At 40.4% G+C, this 19,969-nt stretch overlaps 6 protein-coding genes across 6 annotated transcripts; 4 read left to right on the top strand and 2 right to left on the bottom strand.

Moving 5' to 3' along the window:
- The first annotated feature begins 13 nt into the window (after window positions 1-13).
- On the top strand, window positions 14-2,532 carry Arp3 (Actin-related protein 3). Its single transcript, XM_018007836.2, has 6 exons — window positions 14-231; window positions 337-517; window positions 677-991; window positions 1,070-1,606; window positions 1,675-1,758; window positions 1,818-2,532. Exons 1-6 carry the CDS (start codon window positions 188-190, stop codon window positions 1,911-1,913), a joined length of 1,257 nt encoding a protein of 418 aa, XP_017863325.1. The 5' UTR covers window positions 14-187; the 3' UTR covers window positions 1,914-2,532.
- Window positions 2,533-2,587: 55 nt separating this feature from the next.
- Nulp1 (Nuclear localized protein 1) lies at window positions 2,588-5,476 on the bottom strand. Its single transcript, XM_018007834.2, has 6 exons — window positions 5,174-5,476; window positions 4,727-5,115; window positions 3,792-4,664; window positions 3,390-3,716; window positions 3,128-3,330; window positions 2,588-3,026 (listed from the first exon to the last, which is right to left on the bottom strand). The coding sequence occupies exons 1-6, from the start codon at window positions 5,318-5,320 to the stop codon at window positions 2,863-2,865; spliced, it is 2,103 nt and encodes a 700-aa protein (XP_017863323.1). The 5' UTR covers window positions 5,321-5,476; the 3' UTR covers window positions 2,588-2,862.
- A 319-nt stretch (window positions 5,477-5,795) lies between these two features.
- On the top strand, window positions 5,796-10,091 carry mu2 (mutator 2). The gene is made up of 13 exons (XM_018007832.2): window positions 5,796-5,937; window positions 5,996-6,214; window positions 6,273-6,717; window positions 6,779-7,657; window positions 7,711-7,874; window positions 7,949-8,039; window positions 8,097-8,231; window positions 8,298-8,768; window positions 8,822-8,965; window positions 9,023-9,064; window positions 9,122-9,226; window positions 9,292-9,594; window positions 9,653-10,091. The coding sequence occupies exons 1-13, from the start codon at window positions 5,827-5,829 to the stop codon at window positions 9,880-9,882; spliced, it is 3,339 nt and encodes a 1,112-aa protein (XP_017863321.1). The 5' UTR covers window positions 5,796-5,826; the 3' UTR covers window positions 9,883-10,091.
- Mfap1 (Microfibril-associated protein 1) lies at window positions 10,050-11,792 on the bottom strand. Its single transcript, XM_018007835.2, has 3 exons — window positions 11,596-11,792; window positions 10,616-11,531; window positions 10,050-10,541 (listed from the first exon to the last, which is right to left on the bottom strand). Exons 1-3 carry the CDS (start codon window positions 11,663-11,665, stop codon window positions 10,106-10,108), a joined length of 1,422 nt encoding a protein of 473 aa, XP_017863324.1. The 5' UTR covers window positions 11,666-11,792; the 3' UTR covers window positions 10,050-10,105.
- Window positions 11,793-14,268: 2,476 nt separating this feature from the next.
- Window positions 14,269-14,331, top strand: LOC149269159 (uncharacterized). The gene has a single exon (XM_089466681.1). The coding sequence runs from the start codon at window positions 14,269-14,271 to the stop codon at window positions 14,329-14,331; it is 63 nt and encodes a 20-aa protein (XP_089322807.1).
- A 2,783-nt stretch (window positions 14,332-17,114) lies between these two features.
- LOC108614668 (sodium-coupled monocarboxylate transporter 1) lies at window positions 17,115-19,679 on the top strand. The gene is made up of 6 exons (XM_018008891.2): window positions 17,115-17,768; window positions 17,838-17,999; window positions 18,059-18,174; window positions 18,235-18,594; window positions 18,696-19,157; window positions 19,225-19,679. Exons 1-6 carry the CDS (start codon window positions 17,115-17,117, stop codon window positions 19,505-19,507), a joined length of 2,037 nt encoding a protein of 678 aa, XP_017864380.1. The 3' UTR covers window positions 19,508-19,679.
- The last annotated feature ends 290 nt before the right edge of the window (window positions 19,680-19,969 follow it).

The raw sequence follows: 19,969 nt of genomic DNA, 5'->3' as shown, positions 1-19,969 counted from the left end.
TGTGTGTGTGAGTGACAAAGAGCGAAGTTTTTCTAAATGACACATCGTCGCTGGAGGAGGTGTGGTTGAAAATTTATAAAGTTTGGTGTTTATCAGCAAGGCAATCGAATTGAAAGTTGTCTAAAACTCAAGCTAAAAGTGTAATTTAGACTGTTAAATAGCAAAATCAACCAAATCCTCAGTCAACATGGCAGGCAGGCTACCGGCATGCGTAATCGATGTGGGCACCGGGTAAGTTTCGTGCGTGGTATTCGTAACTGGTGCCAGTGGAGGAACGTGCCATATTTGTACACAAACCTGAATGTTCCACTAATGACACAATGTTTACGTTGACAGCTACTCCAAACTGGGTTATGCTGGCAACAAGGAGCCACAGTTTATAATACCCTCGGCCATCGCAATTAAAGAATCTGCAGGCGTTGGCGACACTAGTAAGCGACGCGTCACAAAAGGCATCGAGGATCTTGACTTTTTCATTGGCGACGAGGCGTTCGATGCCACGGGCTACTCCATTAAAGTGAGTAAGCAGCATTAACTATGCAGGGCTTATGCGCACGCATTTGCGACGATATCGCAGCTCGTGAATGACTTCGTGATATGACAACAGCTGATAAAAAACTGTTTATCAAAAATTTTTAAACCCAAAATAATGTTTTGTGATCTTGTGCCTTTGCAGTATCCTGTGCGTCATGGCCTGGTGGAGGATTGGGATCTTATGGAGCGCTTCTTGGAGCAATGCGTGTTTAAGTATTTGCGTGCCGAGCCAGAAGATCATTACTTTCTGTTAACCGAGCCGCCACTTAACACGCCAGAGAATCGCGAATATACTGCGGAAATAATGTTTGAAACGTTTAATGTTCCTGGTCTTTATATTGCGGTTCAAGCCGTGCTAGCCCTGGCCGCCAGTTGGGCATCTCGATCCGCGGAAGAGCGAACCCTAACCGGCATTGTGGTAGACAGCGGTGATGGTGTGACGCACGTTATTCCCGTGGTAAGTACATTACAATACTTTTTATTTACCCTGCATATCTTATCTCTGCTTTCTGCTCTACCCCAAATTCTTCGACAGGCGGAAGGCTATGTGATTGGTTCATGCATCAAGCATATACCGATTGCCGGTCGCAACATTACGTCGTTCATTCAGAGTTTATTGCGTGAACGAGAAGTGGGCATACCGCCGGAACAGAGCCTCGAGACTGCCAAAGCGATTAAAGAGAAACACTGCTACATATGTCCAGATATAGCCAAAGAGTTTGCCAAGTACGATGCGGAGCCAAACAAGTGGATACGCAACTATACGGGCCTGAACACTGTCACAAAACAACCGTTCAACGTGGATGTGGGCTATGAGCGTTTCCTCGGACCGGAGATCTTCTTTCATCCCGAATTCTCGAATCCAGACTTTACCATACCGCTCTCGGAAATTGTTGACAATGTTATACAGAACTGTCCAATTGATGTACGTCGCCCTCTCTATAACAATATTGTACTGAGTGGTGGCTCGACTATGTTCAAGGACTTCGGTAGACGCCTTCAACGAGACATCAAGCGGTCGGTGGATACGCGTTTGCGAATCAGTGAGAACTTGTCTGAGGGACGCATTAAGGTATATGCTGATGACTTATATTATTAATCAATAATGAATCATAATATCTATTCGAATTTATATTTCAGCCAAAACCTATCGATGTTTCGGTGATTACGCATCATATGCAGCGCTATGCCGTCTGGTTTGGAGGCAGTATGCTGGCCTCAACGGTAAGCATTGATTGGGAAAAAATGAGTTATTTGAACTTAATAAATATTTTGCTTTGCAGCCCGAGTTTTATCAGGTGTGTCACACGAAGGCTGCCTATGAGGAGTATGGTCCCAGCATTTGTCGTCATAATCCCGTCTTTGGTACAATGACATAATCATAATCGTTGTCTCTGCGCAGCTGCCTGTGAAATGCTGCGTTTAATTACTTATTATTTTCGTTTTGATTTCGTTTTCTATTCTATTCTATATGCGATCACGTATTCCACGCTATAGTATTGCTTAGCCGTTAGTAATGATTTTCTATGTGTTAAGATCTAAAGTTGTCCTAAATGTTTGTATATCAGCAATACGCGTAAATCATATTTGGCCAAATGATTATTTTCTGTGTGATTCTGATTTTGAATTTAAGCTAAAAGATCTTTAAACAACAATGTCTGCCAGTTAAACTTTTTATAAGGTGCATTACTTCTACAAGATTATATGTATATGTGTAACTTTTTATAACCTACACTCACAAACACACATACACACTCGACAAACAATACAAAACATACACACACACACCAAACGGCGCTCCATTGAATCCCGCTCTAAACACAATTATATATGAAATAGTACTTGTCATAGTAATATTTATATATTGCAATAACTGCAAACGGTTTATATTTAAAAGAGAAAAAGATGAAAACTAATATCTGTTTGTTATATTGATAAGCGTAACTGAAAAGGCATTCATTAAATCAATAAAACATTCTTTAAGCTCAAGGTGACATACTTGACAAGCTGCAATATTTTTCCCTTGTCCCAAACAGTAAAAATACCCGATGGATTTGTTCTAAAGCTTTGACAAGGAATTTAATGCAATGGATACACATGTATATAAGAAATTTGCTATAATTAAAATTTGTGACAGCTACGCCGATGCAACAGAAAGCGAAGTGTTTTTCGAAAACACTGACTCAAGAGCTCCGCTCTAGGATGCTCCAAACAGTAAGCGATGCAAATTATTAAACCCATTCGACTGGATAGAAGTGTGGTGCATTGTTGTCTTTAAGTGTCTGTGAAGGATATAATGGTTTGTTGTGTTATTAATTGACATTGACTCTAATCCACATAGTCGCTAGATCCTTCTTCTTCGTCGTCGTTGCTGCTGCTTGACTGAGCAACGGCTGTTTCTGGTGAGCGCAAATGCTCGGCAATACGGAAATTTTGTAAAAACTCGCGCATAGCGTCCATCATTAGAACCAATGATTGCTGAAGACCAGCTTCTGCGGGAGTAAATGAAGATGCATATGCAGATTTTATAGAAATAATTTTTGATCTCTAATTGACAAATATAAAAAAAGATGAAATCACATCAAAATTTAACCTTCTGCTTCGCCTTGAGCGTTGGCCTGGCGTTGCGGTGGTCCCACTATTTCGGGTGCGGCAGCGCCAGCTCCGGCAACAGCATCTGGTTGCTGTTGTGCGGCTGCAATGTTGTTTAGATTGAAAGATGGCAGCAACGACTGAAAAAACATTGATACAGAGTTGTTGGTGTTGGTTGTGGGGCTGCTGCTCGAAGACGATTTGCTGCAAGTGAAGAAAGCTTCCTTCAATGATCATTTTGAATAGTTTGGTCTTTAACTAACCGTTGGTAGCAATTGACACTGTCAAGGGGTGGCAACGGGTCGTAGGTCATGATAGCCTGTTTCTCTTTCGAAACAAACACAGCCAGAGGCACCTTCTCCTTGAAATCGGAGAGTATGACATGTCGTAAAATGGGACGCGGTGGTGTGCCGCTATAGCGAAGTGAGCGCTTTTCCTTGTAATCATTGATGATAGGATCCTTGCTGTCGATGCGATCCAAGACAGTATTTACAGTCGATTCCAGCCAAAACAGAACATCATTTTGCCGCCAAACGACCTTGGCTCGGCACACATACAAGCACACAAGCTGGTGAAGCGCTGGCGATTGACTATTGCAGAGAAAAAGAGAGTTTAGTGATTAGATTGGGACTGGTGCGCATTGATATGAATTAATCGTGACTCACTCGCCAGACACGTCGGTAAAGAAATACGATGAAGCCAGCACACGCTTATCCGTTTGCACAGACATCTCTTCCAACAGCGGACGCAGAACGCCGGGGAACATGAGCAGCGCATATTGAAGAGCCTCGTTGGCACGGTCGCACTTGCCGTGCAATGTGTAAAGCGCCAGTGCATAAGAGTATGCCATATTGGGCAGCTGGGCAAGATTCCGGGATGTATTGTACTGCTCATAGAACTCCACAAGCCAACCGAATTGTTTGCTGCGCAAGGCATAATAGTCGATGACTAGTACCATGGCCAATGGATCAACATCTGGTTGCAGACTCAGTATCAGTTTGGAGATCTCAAAGGCTGTGCGGCAACAGGCACGCTCTTCCAAGTACTGAGTGTGCTTGAAGAGCACAATAAAAAAGGCTCGATTCTCCTGTCTTCGGTAATCTAGACGACAATTTCCCGACGTCAAGCTGAAGTTGATGTGCAGAGAGGATTCCAGCAATAGAAGCGCACGCTCAATTAATTCGGACGCCAGAGCAAAGTCCTCTGTCATTTTGCAAACCTCACTCAGCTGAACCAGCGAATCGACATGGTAGGGACAGCGCTTAATTAAAGTAATCAAGAATTCGGAATCTATGCGTTCCAATGCTGACAAGAACATGTGCTGAACTCCCTGATAGTACTGACTATGCTGGAAGGTAAACCATTGCACATTTTCTTCGTCGCTCTTTTGAATTTTCGGACTAGTGGAGGAGCCTGGCGATTCGGTTGTTGGTAGAAGCTTCATAGTGATAATATTCTTGGTCAATGGCGGCCATGAGTCCCTGGCAGTTACCATATAGGTGGATTTTAGCGTGGTCTTTTGGCGACCACGTTTGTTTCTAATGGGAAAATTGTGTAATTAGATCATCTGGTTTCGCCAGTTAAGAGCCTACAAACTTACTCAACCTTGACAACGCGCCTGCCAAATGTACGTCTCATTTCGTTTTGTTGATTTAAGTGCTTGAGTTCTACCGCCAATAGTTTCTTGCTGGCCAATTTGCCACCCCCTTCAGCTCCTAATGGTGCTGTTATAGTCAGTTGTGGCGTCTTGTCCAACTGTTTGGGCACTGCATCGTACACTTTGCCAATCAATGGATCAACTTTTTCTAAATATTTGTCTTGGCGCTCGTTATCCTCACTACTGATATGATTACCATGCGATTTGACTTTCTTCTTGCGCTTCTTCTTCTTTTTCTTAGCAGCGGTACTGGCCTGTATAGCCGCAGATGGATGTTCGGTTTCGTTGTCATCCTCTTTGAATTCGCTCTCAGAGAGACTCTGCTGGTTGAGCTGTAAGTTCCATATTTTCAACGTTAGCAGCACACATTTAATATGTATGGGTACTTACCAAATCAAATGGATTTAAATGCGATTTTCCCCTGACCGTATCGAGTTCGTCATTGTCAGTTAAATGGTCGTTGTCTAATTCATCATCTGGCGGCGGTGCCAGAATATCTGAGCCGCCCTGCATCTTCTTTAGCATTCGTGCGGACATGATTTTAGTTGTCACTAAGCAAATTTACACATGTGAAAAATTATTTACAAAAAACCACAAATAAATGTCGTTTTCCTGTTCTAGTTTATTTGTTTTTGTCACGAAGACTGACGTCCCTGTCAAAAAATTTAGAATGTTAAATAAGCACAGCATCGATATTTATGTTAAGAACAGTGCACAGTCTGGCAGCTCTTCGTAACATTATCATGAACATTAACAGTAACATTAATACATTACAGCGGTCACACTCGATTCCTGCTTCTTGGCCAGTAGATGGATAAGAGGATTTGCTGAATTACCTTTCCTTTTATATTGGCAGAGTATTTTTTTTTATTTTGGAAAATCGTTTTTTGTTGTTGATTCTTACGTTATTTTTGTTACTAACTTTGTTACGTGCTACTGTCAGTCGATCGAAAATAGGGTCGAAGTGAAGTGAAATGTAGTTTGTAAACTCTCCCAGATTTTCGCGCCATTTTTTGTATGGGTAATCATTGTATACTATAAATATGGCAGCCATAAACATTGAAATCAACAACAAGGAAGCGGTTAAGCTTGAACCCGATATAATATATCGTGTTGGACGTCGGCCGGGTCTTGAATTTTCAATTGACGATGATGTGAGTTGCTTTGATTGATTTCAATGCAATCGGCATTAAAAGTTGTTTCAATTTGTAGTCCGTTGAGCTTGCGCATGCTACAATTGTTTGGGTAGCCGGCGGAATCGTGCGTTTAGCAGCTGTAAATGGCGATGTATTTGTGAATGGCCTTAAAACGGGACTGGAAATCAAGAGCATTAGCGAAGCAGATGCCATCAATGGACTCGTCGATTTGGCCTTCGGCAATGTGACGGGCAAATTGCGATTTAACGATGTCCATCGCTTGGATACCGAAGAGGTGAAGCACCATAGAAATTGAGACGCATAATAATAATGGCTTTTTCTTTTATGGACAGGCTAACGATTCCAGCGGCTTTGGAGAGGCCACCAGAGGAGATAAGTCGACTAATATAACTGATGGTAGCTTCAACATTCCCGAATCGGAGCCTCAATCAGCCAACAATACAGGAATTACAGATAGTTTCGTCATTCCTGAAACGCAGGCGTTTTGCTTGGATCGACCTGCAAAGGATAGCAAATCATCGAAGATATCATTAGGCGATGATTTTATAATACCTGAAACTCAAGATATTCTGCTCAATGCTAGTAATAATCCTATTCCAATGAATCAGGAGTTAGATATTATCAACGAGGATGATTGTTCAGAGCTCGGTACTCAAATACGCATTTGCACTCAAGATTTCAATGAATTCAATGAAGATGCCATTGACGATTTTGACGCATCGCTTATACTTGGAAATAGAGAGTTGGAGATGTTGCCACCTGCCAAGCAACCAAAGGGTAACTCCAGCTTAAATCTTATCTTATCTGTAAATAGTTGCTCAAACTATCTGCCTTTTAGATACCACTGGAGCTGATCCGGATATGAGTGCCTTGAATTGGTCTGCATCCAATTCAAAATGCACTGCATTGAACAGCACCAAGGCTGATGATTTGTCTTCCCGAGGGGATATCTGCTTAACTCCAGATTTATCTCTAGCAGAAAAAGGTTCAGGAGAGCTTCAGGATGATGCTGATTGCACTCCAGATATATTTGATGTGCTCAACGCTATTCAAAAAGGAAGTTCACCGGATTTAAATCTGCCTGCAACCGTGCTCTGCAGTCCATCGACTAAAGTCGTTGACAAACAGAAGGAACCAGTAGTTGCCAGCTTGCAGACGCCAGATTCCATTCCGACGGAGCTACTGGATAACTGCCAAGATTTCGTAGCGACGCAGGCATTTCCAGCAACAAATGTAGAGCCAAAAAGCTTTGTATCGAATACGAAAGGAAATGAGGAGGACTTTCTTGAAACGCAACCATTTCCCAAAGGATTGCCACGACGAAAATCGAGTACATCTGATGATACTTTGGAAGACTTCATTGCCACACAGGTCTTTGTCAGACCTGGAGCTCCTATGCCAAAATCGAAGGAGTTGATGGGCACACGATTGAGTATTACTGCCCAAGTCCATAGCCATAATGAGGATTTCATAGAAACTCAAGTATTTCCTACGAATAAAATCCCTTCAGATCCCAGATTGAATGCAGCCGATGATAATTTGGAGGACTATATAGCAACACAGGCGTTCATTAAGCCCCCTACAACTTTTGCAGCAACTCCTAATAAAGCAGTAGACGCAATTTTGAGTATCACTGCCAAAATAGCTGACAACACGCAAGATATGTTGGAGACTCAGTTGTTTATATCTCCCGTGTCAATCAGTGCTAGAGCTCCAGGTAAAATTGCAAATGTTAATGTTAATTTCTAATTCTTTGAAATGTTTTTCTAGCTGATAAAAAGGATGCTGACTGCCTGCAAGTTCCTAATTCAATTAAAATTGGAGATGAACTTGATAAAGACCTCAGCCAACTGATTGGCCTTTCTTCATCCGATGATGCTGAGGAAAGTATCGTTGAGCAAGGAAAAAACACTATCGAAAATGCTGGAATCAAGGTATATTCTGAAAGAGTCTCTTAGTAAATGCCTTAAGAGTCATTTCCATTTATTTAATTTATTCTTTTTCTCAGAGTCCACAATCCACAGAGCAGGAGAACCAGCGTAACTTAGAAAGCAGTCGCAAACGTTCTTCCTCTCGTTCAGAATCACCAGAAGCATCACGTATGTTTTAATAGTTTATAGTCTATTTATTTTTTCATACAAGTATTTTCTACATAGCTTGTAAAAAAATACGCACAAGACGAATCTCAAAATCTTCCGCACCATCCGAAGCAGAGGAGAGCAAACTTGCAGGGCCTACGAAAGAAAAAAGGACGCGATTGAAGCGACCTTCAATGGCTGACGAGGATACGCGTAAATATTCAAGAAATAGTTAAATACTAATTTGTATTTAAGTAATAAATTCGTATTCCCTTGCAGCTCCAAAGAAGACACGCGTTAAAAAAGATCAGCTAACTACTGAAAGTGCCTCAGATGCAAAGACTCAAAAGACTAAGGCATCTGATCAAACGGAAGTACGAGTGCGGGGCAGACCACGTGGCAGCAAGAAATCTGGACAACAGAGCAACGATGCTAAGAGTGAAGTTAAAACTGCAGAAGAAAATGGAACAACGGAAATTGAAGAAGCTGTAACTAAATCAAGAAAATCTAAGAAGGCAAATGACTCAAGTGATGATAAAGTTGTCAATCAGGATGTACTACCCGTTAGTCGACAAACAAGAAGACACTCTCAGTTAATCGACAATATTGTTGAAGAAAATGGTGAAGAAATTACCAAAGATAAAAAAGAGGAGGATATACCGATCCCAAAAAAAGAAACCCGGCGTGCAGCTAAGGGAGCCAAAAAAGACAAAGCTGGAAGTGCGCGCGCAGCTACGAGAAAATCTGATTGTGAGTTTATACGGTTTACATACATGATTATATTATAATTGTATCATATACAGCTGCCAAGCCAACATTAAAAAATGTTAAGGACACGAAAGAGGTTAATGGTGATGCATCTGACAAAGGTTTGCGGAGTAGCAGTAGGTCATCATTGGAAACTATTGAGGACGAGCCAACAACTAGCTCTAATGCCCGAAAAATGAGTATGCACAGTTTGGATCAGTTAAGATTTCATATAAATCAATTTGATTTAATTACAGATACTCGTAGAAGTAAGCAGGCTAATAGGAATCCACTAATAGGTAATATATGAATGTATTTGATAACAAACAATTTCTAATACATTTCATGTTTTTCAGAAATCAACGACTACATCAAGAAAATAAAAAGGTCGGGAAAACTTCGTTTAGCATTATCTATGTGCAATCACGCTGAGCTGACTCCGGTCTTGACGGCCTTAAAAAGTATTTTCTTAAATATCTTTGATTACAGCAAAATTTCAATATCTAATATCTCTCACTCTTTATAGATGCTATTGAAGTTACCAATGATCCAGTAGAATGTGATTTGCTCATCATGGATAGAGGAGAACGCACTTACAAGTTTTTGGTTGGAGTTGCAGGGAACAAACCCATTTTGTCCACTCAATGGCTGCATGCCATGAAGAAAACGTGTTCCATTATTGTGGAACCGGATCATATATTCAAGGACGAGAAATTTGAGGAGACTTATAAGTTTAAGCCGTTATCAGTATTTGAAAATCCCAGCTTATTGAAAGGAATCGAATTCATGCTCGGTGGGGACATCCAGCCGAGTCCCAACGATATGAAAGGTAATTGAATCTAACTTCATAATTTCAGTTGTACTAAGATTCCTCCATTTCTTCACAGCTATTATTGAAAGCGCCGGTGGAACCGTGCACGCGAAGGTCCCTTCGATTGCGAGCAATATTAAACTATATGCGATTGCTAGTAAGAAAGATAAGCACGTCTGGTCGCTTCTCAGGAACTACAAAGATGTACAATATATTACAACAGAGGGTGTCATGCAGGCGGTTGTCCAGCATAATTTGGGGCTGCTGGACGAGCACAAGCTACATTTAGTAGATATAAGTAAATAGATATAAATAGGCGTAAAATCACTCAACTAAAGTGTATAAAGCCCGTTGTCAGATTTACATTGTTATTGGCTAGCGTTTAATCCGATTATATATTTTCTGTAGTCTGTATATGTACCGATTGTATTTACCAAATTATGTTTTTGTAAAAATTGTTTGCCAGTTATGTATTTGGAGATTATATTCTAATTTGTATTTATTTTTCCACTTTACACTTTTATTTTTATTATTCCAACTTCTTCCGTTTGGAGCCCGTTGGCTTCTCGAATTGCTGCCTCATGCCGCCGGCGCGCTCGTTATGAAATTTCATGTTATTGGACGTCTCAGCATACCATGGTGAATCGAATTTTGTGGTATCCTGATCAACTAAATGCGTGTACTTGGTACGACCACAGCGTCCAAAGTTCTTCACTTGCATCACCTTGGGCAGAATGGTTTTATCAAAGTGATCTTCTAGCGTAGCCTGGGCAAAGTCTCGCTTCAGCACTTCATTCTCCTCGTCCAGATAGAACGCGCCACGATGATAGTATTTTTGCAGGAATTTATATTTGCCTTTGGTTGCTTTGTTGGTAACGAGTTTGGGATTCGACCGGAGCTCCTGGCGTCTCTCCTCTTCGGTGAGATTGCGCATACGCTCGATTTCCAGTTTTTCGTGTTCAGCGCTGCAAATTAAAATAGAAAGATTTTCAGTTAATATTTACATTCCTGACATACTATGACTAAGTAGTTAGCTTACTTTTCGCGCTCTTCTCGGTCTCGTTTCATACGTTTCAATTCGCGCAATTTCCATGCCTCGTACTCCACCTCATCGTTCTCATCGGCTGTGCACACATCGTCTATGCATGCTTCGTTGGTCTCTGGCTTGATCTTCTCCAAGTCCTTCTTTACACTCTCCTCCACCATTCGCAATGTGGCGCGTCTTCTCTCTTTTGCAGCTCGTTTGGCCTCGGCTTCCAATTGCTTTTGTTTCTGAGCTTCACGTTCCTTCTCTTGTATGGTCGCTCGATCTCGTTTGCGCACAAAGAGCGGCTTCAGACGCGGTTCGTTTTCTTCTTCGCTCTCTGTTTCTTCTTCGTATTCGGAGCTCTCCGATTCCGATGATTCCGATTGTTTCTCGTCTTCTTTTTGGAGCACTTCTTCCTCTCGCTGCTGCTGCAACATACGTGATCGCAACCTTAAGCGACGCTTCTCCAATTCAGTGTCACTTAGCTCTGAGTCCGTGTCGGACTCTGATGCCAGGGTGATCTTATTGGTAGTGCGCTCTAATCGTCGCTGCTGCTCGCCGTTTTCGTCTGCAGCAGGTTCTTCATCTTCGCTAGCGCTTTCCATTAATTCCGGCTCATGAATGTGTCTGTGACGCTCGCGGCGTTCGCGCTCCAAATCTTCAGTATCCACTGGTCGTGCACGCAGACGCCGAAGCCGTGGATCATCTATCTCTGCCTCATCCTCTTGCTCTTCTGTCTTCTCGTCTCCACTTTCTCGACGCGACAGCTCGAGTTTGTGGCGCTCCGCTTTATGTCGCTCCAAGCGCTTTCGAGTATCCACGAAGTCATCATCATCACTCTCATCCGAGCTGGAGTCAGCGCGTGCATAATCGGGTCGCTTACCAGATATATAACGCTGTACCTTAACCTTTTGCATAGAAATCTCCCCTGGAACAAGGCGAAAATATTTGTTATTTGGTTTTGCTTGCCCGAGGATTCCCGCTTAGCTTACCTTTTTCATTTCGAATAGGCACCGCACCCGCGGTGCACTGTATGCCCATCGGGGCTGCTGGAGCACTCATAATTCGCAAAAATATCAACAGATATGTTTATTTTTACAACAAATTTTATATTTTCAGCAAGATTCACAAGTTTTGTTTTTCCTTAGAGCTGTGAACGTTTGACGATACTATCGTTTGCTGGGAAACAATAACCGCACCATTTTGAGTTTAACATTTATGTTTACAGCAGTTATAATGGCGCGCACTGTTAAGTTTGAATAAAAAAGTGAATGTGACTTAGCAGTTGTTACCTGATGATCTCTGTACAATGAGTCATATAAGCTTATATCAAGTCTGCTTCTAATTGAGACAAATTCAATAATTAATGCTATTTATGTAAGACGCCGTCAATTTTTGCAATTTTAACGCCCACTTTCATTAATAGGAACAATTAACAATTGACTTTTACGCTTTCTTTTCTATATGTTTTTCTTCCAATTTTCAGGGGCGTACAGACAGCAGCCCAAAGGCCAAATGCCAACGAAAAAATTTTCAATTTTAGCGTATACATATTATATTATTAAAAAAGCTAATATTGTAGCAGTACTCATTTTCTTGGTGAAGAGTCAATCAATAAAAATGCACTTTAAAATACACTCTGCCACATAAATCCCATCAAGCTAATCCTAATTTTATCAATATGCGTCGCTCTTTTAATTATTGCTAAAATTATTGCACATGGGGCGTACATGTGCAAAAGTGAAACCCTTGTGACAATTACTACATTTAAATAAAAATTTATTGCTATGTACACGATTTCTGCTTCTTTTATTTCGTTTTGATGTGACAAATGGTTTCAATTCCAATTTCTAATACATTTCAATTAATATTAAACACTTTAGCAACATTTTGCAAGAAGAGCGAAAAGAACATAAAAATAATTGTAAACAAATAATTTTCTATTAACATGAACACAAGCCCATTGCTGCCGCTTGCTTGCTGTAAATCGGTACCAGATCGAACTCGTTATCGTTATCCAAACATCAGACACCAAATATATGTATATGCCTGTCTATGCATAACCACGAGACGTAAGATATCCCCCTCGCACCAATTGAGATAAAAATCGTGTAGACATATGGTCAAATATTAATTGCTGCAATTTTTTTCCTTTGTCAGTTTTTTGTACTCACAAAAGAGCGTTAGTGGTGGGGTTCAATCTCAAAGTCGTATAATGAAACGGCGTTAAACCGTTTTGCGTAAAACGCTCTCTGATTTATACTCTAATAGGGAGTCTTAGTAGGAGGAGGAGAAGGCGGAGGAGGAGGAGAAGGCGGAGGAGGAGGAGAAGGCGGCACCTTCGATTCAATTGCTGATGAAGTTTCCGCTTCAAAGAAGCTGTCTCCAGTATATTCCGCAAATCCCTTTTGCATGTCCATATTAGAATTGCCTTTTCAACACGCAAATATCAACAAGAGAGAGTTGACAAGTCGGGCTCGGGTGTGTATGAATAATTATATATGAATATAACAAATAACCGTAATCATGTGCTGAGTTGCTGTTGTCTAACTGAGACACAGGGAGAATGTGGCAGCTACTCTTTTTCTCTATCTCCCAAACCTTGTAAATTGTAAACCATTTTATACCTATCAAAGTTTAAAATGATATAGATAACGAGTATGATTCAAGTTCTTGATGCGTAGGAGATATACTCAAATGACTCGAGTTTGATAGCAACTTTAATCTATTGAAGTGGAAAAGTTGGAACTGGGGGTGCTATAGAAAAAAATGATATGAAATCATGTCTTTATCTTAATAGGTTTCGAGACGATGTATAGACAGATAAATGAACAATGTGACAGACGGACAGATGGAACTAGATTGATTTGACTTTTGCTTCTGGTCAATAATATATATACTGTTACAAACACTTAAAAAAAAAAAATAAACATTTTCTCTATTCACGCAATTTTTATGGGTGTATAGAAAATAGAGATATACATATTGAATATCTGCTCACAATATTATAATAAAAATATAAAAAATAATGTACACTACATTATTAAGAAAGTTCTTAAATTGCATTTGTTAATAAAAAAAAAAGTTTTTTTGTTTTGTTTTTTTTTTTTTCAACTTAGTGGCACAATCCCAAGTTTATAAGTGGAAAATATAAAAATTACAAAATGCATTTATTTATTATGAATTGCTTCAAGATATCAATTAAGGCTTCAGCCAGGTCTGCGTCGAGTGCGCTGCTCCCAAACTCTCTCTTTCTCTCTCTCTTTTTCTGATCTTTTTGCCAATTGTTGGACAGACTCTCTATTGCTCTCTTTTTAGGGCTTTTGCAATACTCTCTCTCTCTCTCTTTCTCTCTTGCCTCTTGTCCAAGAAACTGAGGCACTGAGCGATTTGGCGTCGCATCGATCGGCTGCTGGCCATATAAAAGCCCCTAACGATCCGCTGACAAAGTCATTCATTTGAAAACATTCAATTCGTTCGAGCTACGAGAAATACGAGAACTACGACAAACAACAATCACAATTTGTGTATTCAAATAGGCAACAAGGATTAAGTTCAATTCACAAGAAAAAATAATAAACAAATACTTTGTGACTTTGAAATTCTAGTGCTCAGTGCTTTTTTTGTACTTAAAGGAAAGTTGTAAAGCCGCGAATATAATATTAATGAAATATAAAAACAATCGCGGCTTTATTTTGCAAATACAATTCAGAACATTTTTAACTTAGTTTGTGCATAAAAAGAAACAACAGCGCCGTTTTTGAAAGGATTTTACGCCAAAGGATTAAATAATTTTATATAGTTGTGAGTAAAAAAAAATAATTGAATTTTTTATATTATTTTGAATTTAGTAAACAAATTAATTAATTGATATTAAAGTTTAATTGAGCTGCACATGCAAAGCTAATTAATAAACAATAGAGCAAATAGACAAAAGACTGGATAAAACATTTCTGATAGTCATAAAAATTATATAATTATATTACCAAATGTAAATATGAAATTAAATAAAAATGTAAACAACTTTAATGAAATATTAAGTATAAATGTTTAATAATAAAAGAAATAACAACATAATATTGCTCAATGTAAAAAATCTCTAAATCAATAAATAGATATTAGGGTTCGGGTCTCACTGTAATGGTGGCTAACAATTTGATTATCTCAGCACTTTAAATATGATTTATAGAGTTTTCTCAAACTCTCTGAAAGTCTAATAGATACATTTTTTTAAGCTTGCTAAATTCTGTGAGAGAGCTGTCTATGCATAATCATGATATATTTATCTACAATTTGCATATATGTCTATATCTTCAAAAACTCTCCTTTCTTTATTTAAATCTGTAGTTTGGTTAACGTCGTAAATTGTGAAAAATATGATAATTGCTGATTTGCATTGGCAAATGGGCGTAAACCATAAATCTTATTTTGTAAACTTTCTAGTGAATCGTTTCAATAATTTGTATTCGTACGACGGATGAGCACTACTCCCATCAATATACCTTTTTCAATTGGAGCACATATAGTATATATAGTGGAACAAAATATATATATTTTTCGAAGAACTCATTTTTCACAATTTATAATTAGCATGACTGTAACTGTGTAAATTGTTAATAAATACTTCCAAACTATTATGAAACTAGAAGAGAGAATAAAATTGTGAATGGGTTAAAAATGAAGCAGAGAATCATTATATAAATTATAATCATACCGTTAAAAATGAAATATGTTAATGCAAATATTTACAGTTACAGTTATATACATTAATTGGACATCTGTCTTAGTATAGTAACTCATTCTGTCAGACGATATCTACAGAGTTTGTTTTCGCAATACTCGTAAATTGTAAACAGTTTATAAAAAGTTTTTTTTTTTTTTTTTGTGCACATAACAGCAACAGCAAATTTTAAATGTCAAATGGAATTGCGTACAGCTCGTGTGCAGCTTGCAGCTTTCCTCTTCGCTACTTTTATTATGAAATCATATATATCTGATATTATTGTTCTCAATAATGGACACACATCGTGATAGGCGCAGAGCGAAATGCTGTCCCAAGATACGCGCATATTAATTGAGCTTCATTTCACACAGATCGCAAACGGAAGGCGATGCTGAAGATGCTGAAGAGATGAAAGAGATCGATTAACACGGTGTGTGTGTGTGAGAGAGAGAGAGAGAGAGAGAGCGAGGGAGAGGTGAGGAGGGGAAGAGAGGGAGCGTGACAGGGAGAGAGGCTAAAGAAAATGCGATATAAGATGAAGGACCGATAAAGACATATTGAGAGAGTGTTAGTGAGAGGGAGAGAGCTGCTGCTCCGTTAAAGAATCTCTTTCCGTCTCGGCTGCCTGCCCGATCTACCCCAATTCTCTGTCTCTTTGGACTTCGTCTGGGAAAGTGTCGCTTGCTTGCGCCTGTTTCTTGGGCCCAGTCTCAGTTTCTAGCCAAAACTGGCACGAGCCGATATTTCCGATATAAACCAGTTAAGTTTGCTTAAAGCTCATTGAATCGCGTGCATGTTTCTCACTTGTGCCTATGGGCCAGGAGTTGCCTTTCATATATTGAATATTAATATTTATTTGTATTTTTATGAGTCAGTTAATAGAAGGAATTCAATTTATGATCAAATATCTATGACTACATTTCACAAAATAAAAAATGTTGTATAAAAATGCTTTATTTTATTAAATTACTAATTTAGTTTTAATTAATACTACGAGGTTGTAATTTCTTTCATTTAATAAATAAATAAATAAATAAATAAATAAATAAATAAATAAATAATTATGAATAATAAATATGTCAGACCCATAAAAACAAAATTTAGATAATATTAAATTGAATTCAGTTTTATCTTAATTATTTGATTAAAATTATATATATTTTTATATTATAATTTAAACTTACAAACAAAATGTTGTTCAAGAATAAATAAATTTTATTCATATAATTTATTAATCAGAAATCAATACTAACTATTTATTATGTCAATATCAAATCAATTTCCACAATCATAATACACTGTAAACAAAATTCCAAAATTCAAGTCTTCAACTGATTTCCATGTCCTCGAAGAATGTTTTACTTAGGGCTCATAAAAAATATGAATATTAATACATTGAGTAATTGACAGAGGCGGCTTAATCAAATTGTTTATGTAAGGAAATGATAAATTCCGAGTTGAACTGCGTCTCATTGGCTACATGAATTGTACATACATATATCTCGCAGATAAATTTACAGATACATATACAGATACAAATTCCGAAACTTAATTGATTAACGACGCCTACAGCAAGAAAACTTTGTAATTGCCGCCACTGCAAAGCCTTGAACTTATCAAGACTTTATATATTAGTTATACATATACAATATCTGAGCTATCTTTTAACTCATCTATAACTAAATTTTATTGATGTGTTATTTATGAATTCCTATGCAGTTTCTGGTTGAGAGAGCACTGCATCAAATCCACTCTAGTTGAACACCTCTGAGGAGACACTTGGGCAACATGTTCGGCACCATTTTGAAATTGTTGACGCTCTGCGCGCTGGCGCATTCTATTAACGCGCACACACTGAAGCAGGATCCGCAGCGGCAGCAGGTGCCCATCACACCTGAGCAGAAGTATTTGATTGTGCGCGGCGAGTCCTCGGCTACGTCCGAGGAGCATTTGCAGTTCGATGATGCAGCCACGCTGCTGCTGTCGGCTTTCAAGACCCAGCAGCTGAAGGCTGGCCTCGACTTGGAGGAATGCAGCGAGCCCACGCACAAGGCCACCTTCTCTGGCATTGACTACGTCATACTGCTGTCCATGTTGGTCGTCTCGCTGGGCATTGGCATCTTCTATGGCTTCTTCCAGACGGGCGGCAGCTCCTCGGATGACTTCCTGCTTGGCTCTGGCATGAGCTTGCTGCCCGTGACGCTCAGCCTAACCACGAGCTTCATCACGGCCATTGAGCTGCTGGGCAATCCCTCCGAGATGTACTTCCAGGGCACACAGTTTGTGCTGATTGTGATACCCATGCTGCTGGTCATACCCGTGGCTGTCAAGGTCTTCTATCCGATTTACTTCAAAATGGAGCTGACCAGCTGCTATGAGTATCTGGGCATACGCTTCGGCAAGGAGATACGCATCCTGGGCGCAGTGCTCTACGTTATACAGGTAAGATGACTGAGAATATATTCACTCAGCATGTGGCTTTATCTCCATTTCCTGTCTCTTGCTCTGCAGATGTGCTTCTACACGGCCGTGGCCGTCCTAGCTCCGGCCATTGCTCTGTCCAAGGCAACTGGCTTGGACACCAAAATCGCAGTTATTCTTATCTATGTGGTCTGCGTCTTTTACTCCTCGATGGGCGGCATCAAGGCGTGCGTCATAGCAGATTCCTTTCAGGTGAGTCCCAGGCTTCGATTTATCCTTGGCATCTGCTTATATCTTGTAATTATTCCTAGGCTGCTGTTCTGGCCGTCTCCTTGGTTCTGATCGTTCTCCTGGGCTGCTTCTATAGTGGCAGTCCCGTGCAAGTCTTTCAAACTGCAGCTGAACGCAGTCGGCTGGAGTTCTTCAAGTAAGTGACTAACCCAAACTACAGTGAATTCTCGCTAATCTTTGATCATCTGCCTTGCAGCTTCGATCCCAGTCCCACAACGCGTCACACCGTCTGGTCTGTGGTCATTGGCGGCTTTTTCTACTGGACTTCGCTGTTCTGCACCAATCAGGCGTCTGTGCAGAAGTGCATGTCGCTCAAGTCCTTGAAGCTGGCCAAGATTGCCCTGGGCTTCGCCATCATTGGACTGGTTTTCGTCTTCCTGCTCAACTTCTACACGGGTCTCATGGTCTTCACCCACTATGCGGACTGCGATCCGCTGAGCGTGGGGCGCATCACCGCCTCCGATCAGCTGTTGCCCTACTATGTGATCAACACTTATGATCATGTCTACACCATTGCGGGCATCTTTGTGGCGGGCATCTTTGCAGCTAGCTTGGGGTAGGTCTAGAGTAGCTTGGGTTGAGGATCAGCTTTAGCTGATATATATTGAGGGTATAAAAATAACTTTTCATTTACTTTACCGTATTTTATACTTGCAGCACTGTTGCCTCCGCTTTGAACTCTCTTTCGGCTGTCACCTGCGAGGATTTGCTGATCAATGGCATGAACATTAAAATTTCGCCCGAGAAGGGCGCTACCTATGCCAAATGGATGTCCTTGGGCTATGGCGTCGGCTCCTTTGGTCTGGTCTTCATTGTGGAACACCTGGGCGGTGTGCTCCAGGCCACACTGACGCTGAACGGACTTATTGGCGGCGTTACGCTGGGTCTATTCGTCTTGGGAATTGCCTGCAAGCAGGCGAATACGAAGGGCGCCTTCTATGGCGGCCTGCTCTCACTGGCTCTGGTCATATTCGTGGGCGTCGTGGCGCAAATAGCCAATGTGGAGACACCAGCACTGCCCACATCCGTGGAGCATTGCGATTGCCATGTGAATGTGACGGGCATCATCGACGACTTGCTGAGCGAGAGCCTATTGCCACCGGCGGAGCACGGCTTTACGTAAGTTGCGCGAGCTCTAGAAGACTTTTTAACCATGCGATGCTAATGAATACTCTACATTCTTTAGCTCCTGGCCCATATTTCGCATGAGTTACATGTGGTTCAGCATGGTGGGCTGCCTGCTAACTGTCTTCCTCGGCTGGCTTATATCGGTCATCATTGATGCAGTGCAGCGACGCAGCGTGCTGAGGCTCACAGCCAAGGGCATTGACAATCCCGCCGTCAGCGAGGACGTTTTCAAGTGCGATGAACCAGTGATCTTTACCACAATGAAACCCATTGAGCCGACCAGCGGCGAGGGTCACATTAATTTGGCCATACGGCTAGACGATGAATACAGCCCGAAGTAGATGTCTTTCATACGCAAATAAGATTCCTGGTGCAAGCGTAACCTCCATGTACAAAGCCTTCCTAGTTTGCCTTAACTTAGTCGATTGAGTGATTTCTAGTTTGTAAGCTTCTATCTGTGGCTAATCGCGGACAGTATTTTACTAATTTTAATATTATACTTATACTTTTTAATGTATGAATTTATTCTAGATAAAGTTGAATTAATAACGCAGTTCTTTGCGTTAATAAAAAACTGTTAAATTGTGTATTCGTTGTGAGCGGTACATTTATTTAGGATGCCACTGTAAGTGCAGTCAGATCAACGCTTTAGTGATGACAGAAACCAGCTGCTGTTGCCATACTTAACGAATGTTCTATATTCTATTGCTGCATTTGGTTGTTGGGCAGCACTGTAATCGCCGTTTTCCTACTATAGCGATGACACAAACCACCTACTGCTGAAGATAATTGATCGGCAGCTC

Source organism: Drosophila arizonae, chromosome 4 (assembly GCF_054131065.1).
Source record: "Drosophila arizonae isolate 15081-1271.41 chromosome 4, UAZ_ARI_1.0, whole genome shotgun sequence".
Lineage (NCBI taxonomy): Eukaryota > Metazoa > Arthropoda > Insecta > Diptera > Drosophilidae > Drosophila > Drosophila arizonae.
The sequence above is the reverse complement of the archived record's forward strand: the minus strand, read 5'-3'. Positions and strand labels throughout refer to the sequence as shown.

Coding starts and splice junctions, on each gene's coding strand:
- mu2 (XM_018007832.2), top strand. CDS start 5,827: ATGGCAGCCATAAACATTGAAATCAACAACAAGGAAGCGGTTAAGCTT. Junction 8,966..9,022: donor CTCTAATGCCCGAAAAATGA/GTATGCACAGTT, acceptor ATTTAATTACAG/ATACTCGTAGAAGTAAGCAG. Junction 9,227..9,291: donor GGTCTTGACGGCCTTAAAAA/GTATTTTCTTAA, acceptor CACTCTTTATAG/ATGCTATTGAAGTTACCAAT.
- Nulp1 (XM_018007834.2), bottom strand. CDS start 5,320: ATGTCCGCACGAATGCTAAAGAAGATGCAGGGCGGCTCAGATATTCTG. Junction 4,665..4,726: donor AGGCGCGTTGTCAAGGTTGA/GTAAGTTTGTAG, acceptor TTTTCCCATTAG/AAACAAACGTGGTCGCCAAA. Junction 3,027..3,127: donor CGCTCAAGGCGAAGCAGAAG/GTTAAATTTTGA, acceptor TTACTCCCGCAG/AAGCTGGTCTTCAGCAATCA.
- Mfap1 (XM_018007835.2), bottom strand. CDS start 11,665: ATGAGTGCTCCAGCAGCCCCGATGGGCATACAGTGCACCGCGGGTGCG. Junction 11,532..11,595: donor GCCTATTCGAAATGAAAAAG/GTAAGCTAAGCG, acceptor GCCTTGTTCCAG/GGGAGATTTCTATGCAAAAG. Junction 10,542..10,615: donor GACCGAGAAGAGCGCGAAAA/GTAAGCTAACTA, acceptor TTTAATTTGCAG/CGCTGAACACGAAAAACTGG.
- LOC108614668 (XM_018008891.2), top strand. CDS start 17,115: ATGTTCGGCACCATTTTGAAATTGTTGACGCTCTGCGCGCTGGCGCAT. Junction 18,000..18,058: donor TCATAGCAGATTCCTTTCAG/GTGAGTCCCAGG, acceptor AATTATTCCTAG/GCTGCTGTTCTGGCCGTCTC. Junction 18,595..18,695: donor ATCTTTGCAGCTAGCTTGGG/GTAGGTCTAGAG, acceptor TTATACTTGCAG/CACTGTTGCCTCCGCTTTGA.
- Arp3 (XM_018007836.2), top strand. CDS start 188: ATGGCAGGCAGGCTACCGGCATGCGTAATCGATGTGGGCACCGG. Junction 232..336: donor GTAATCGATGTGGGCACCGG/GTAAGTTTCGTG, acceptor TTACGTTGACAG/CTACTCCAAACTGGGTTATG. Junction 1,759..1,817: donor GCAGTATGCTGGCCTCAACG/GTAAGCATTGAT, acceptor TTTGCTTTGCAG/CCCGAGTTTTATCAGGTGTG.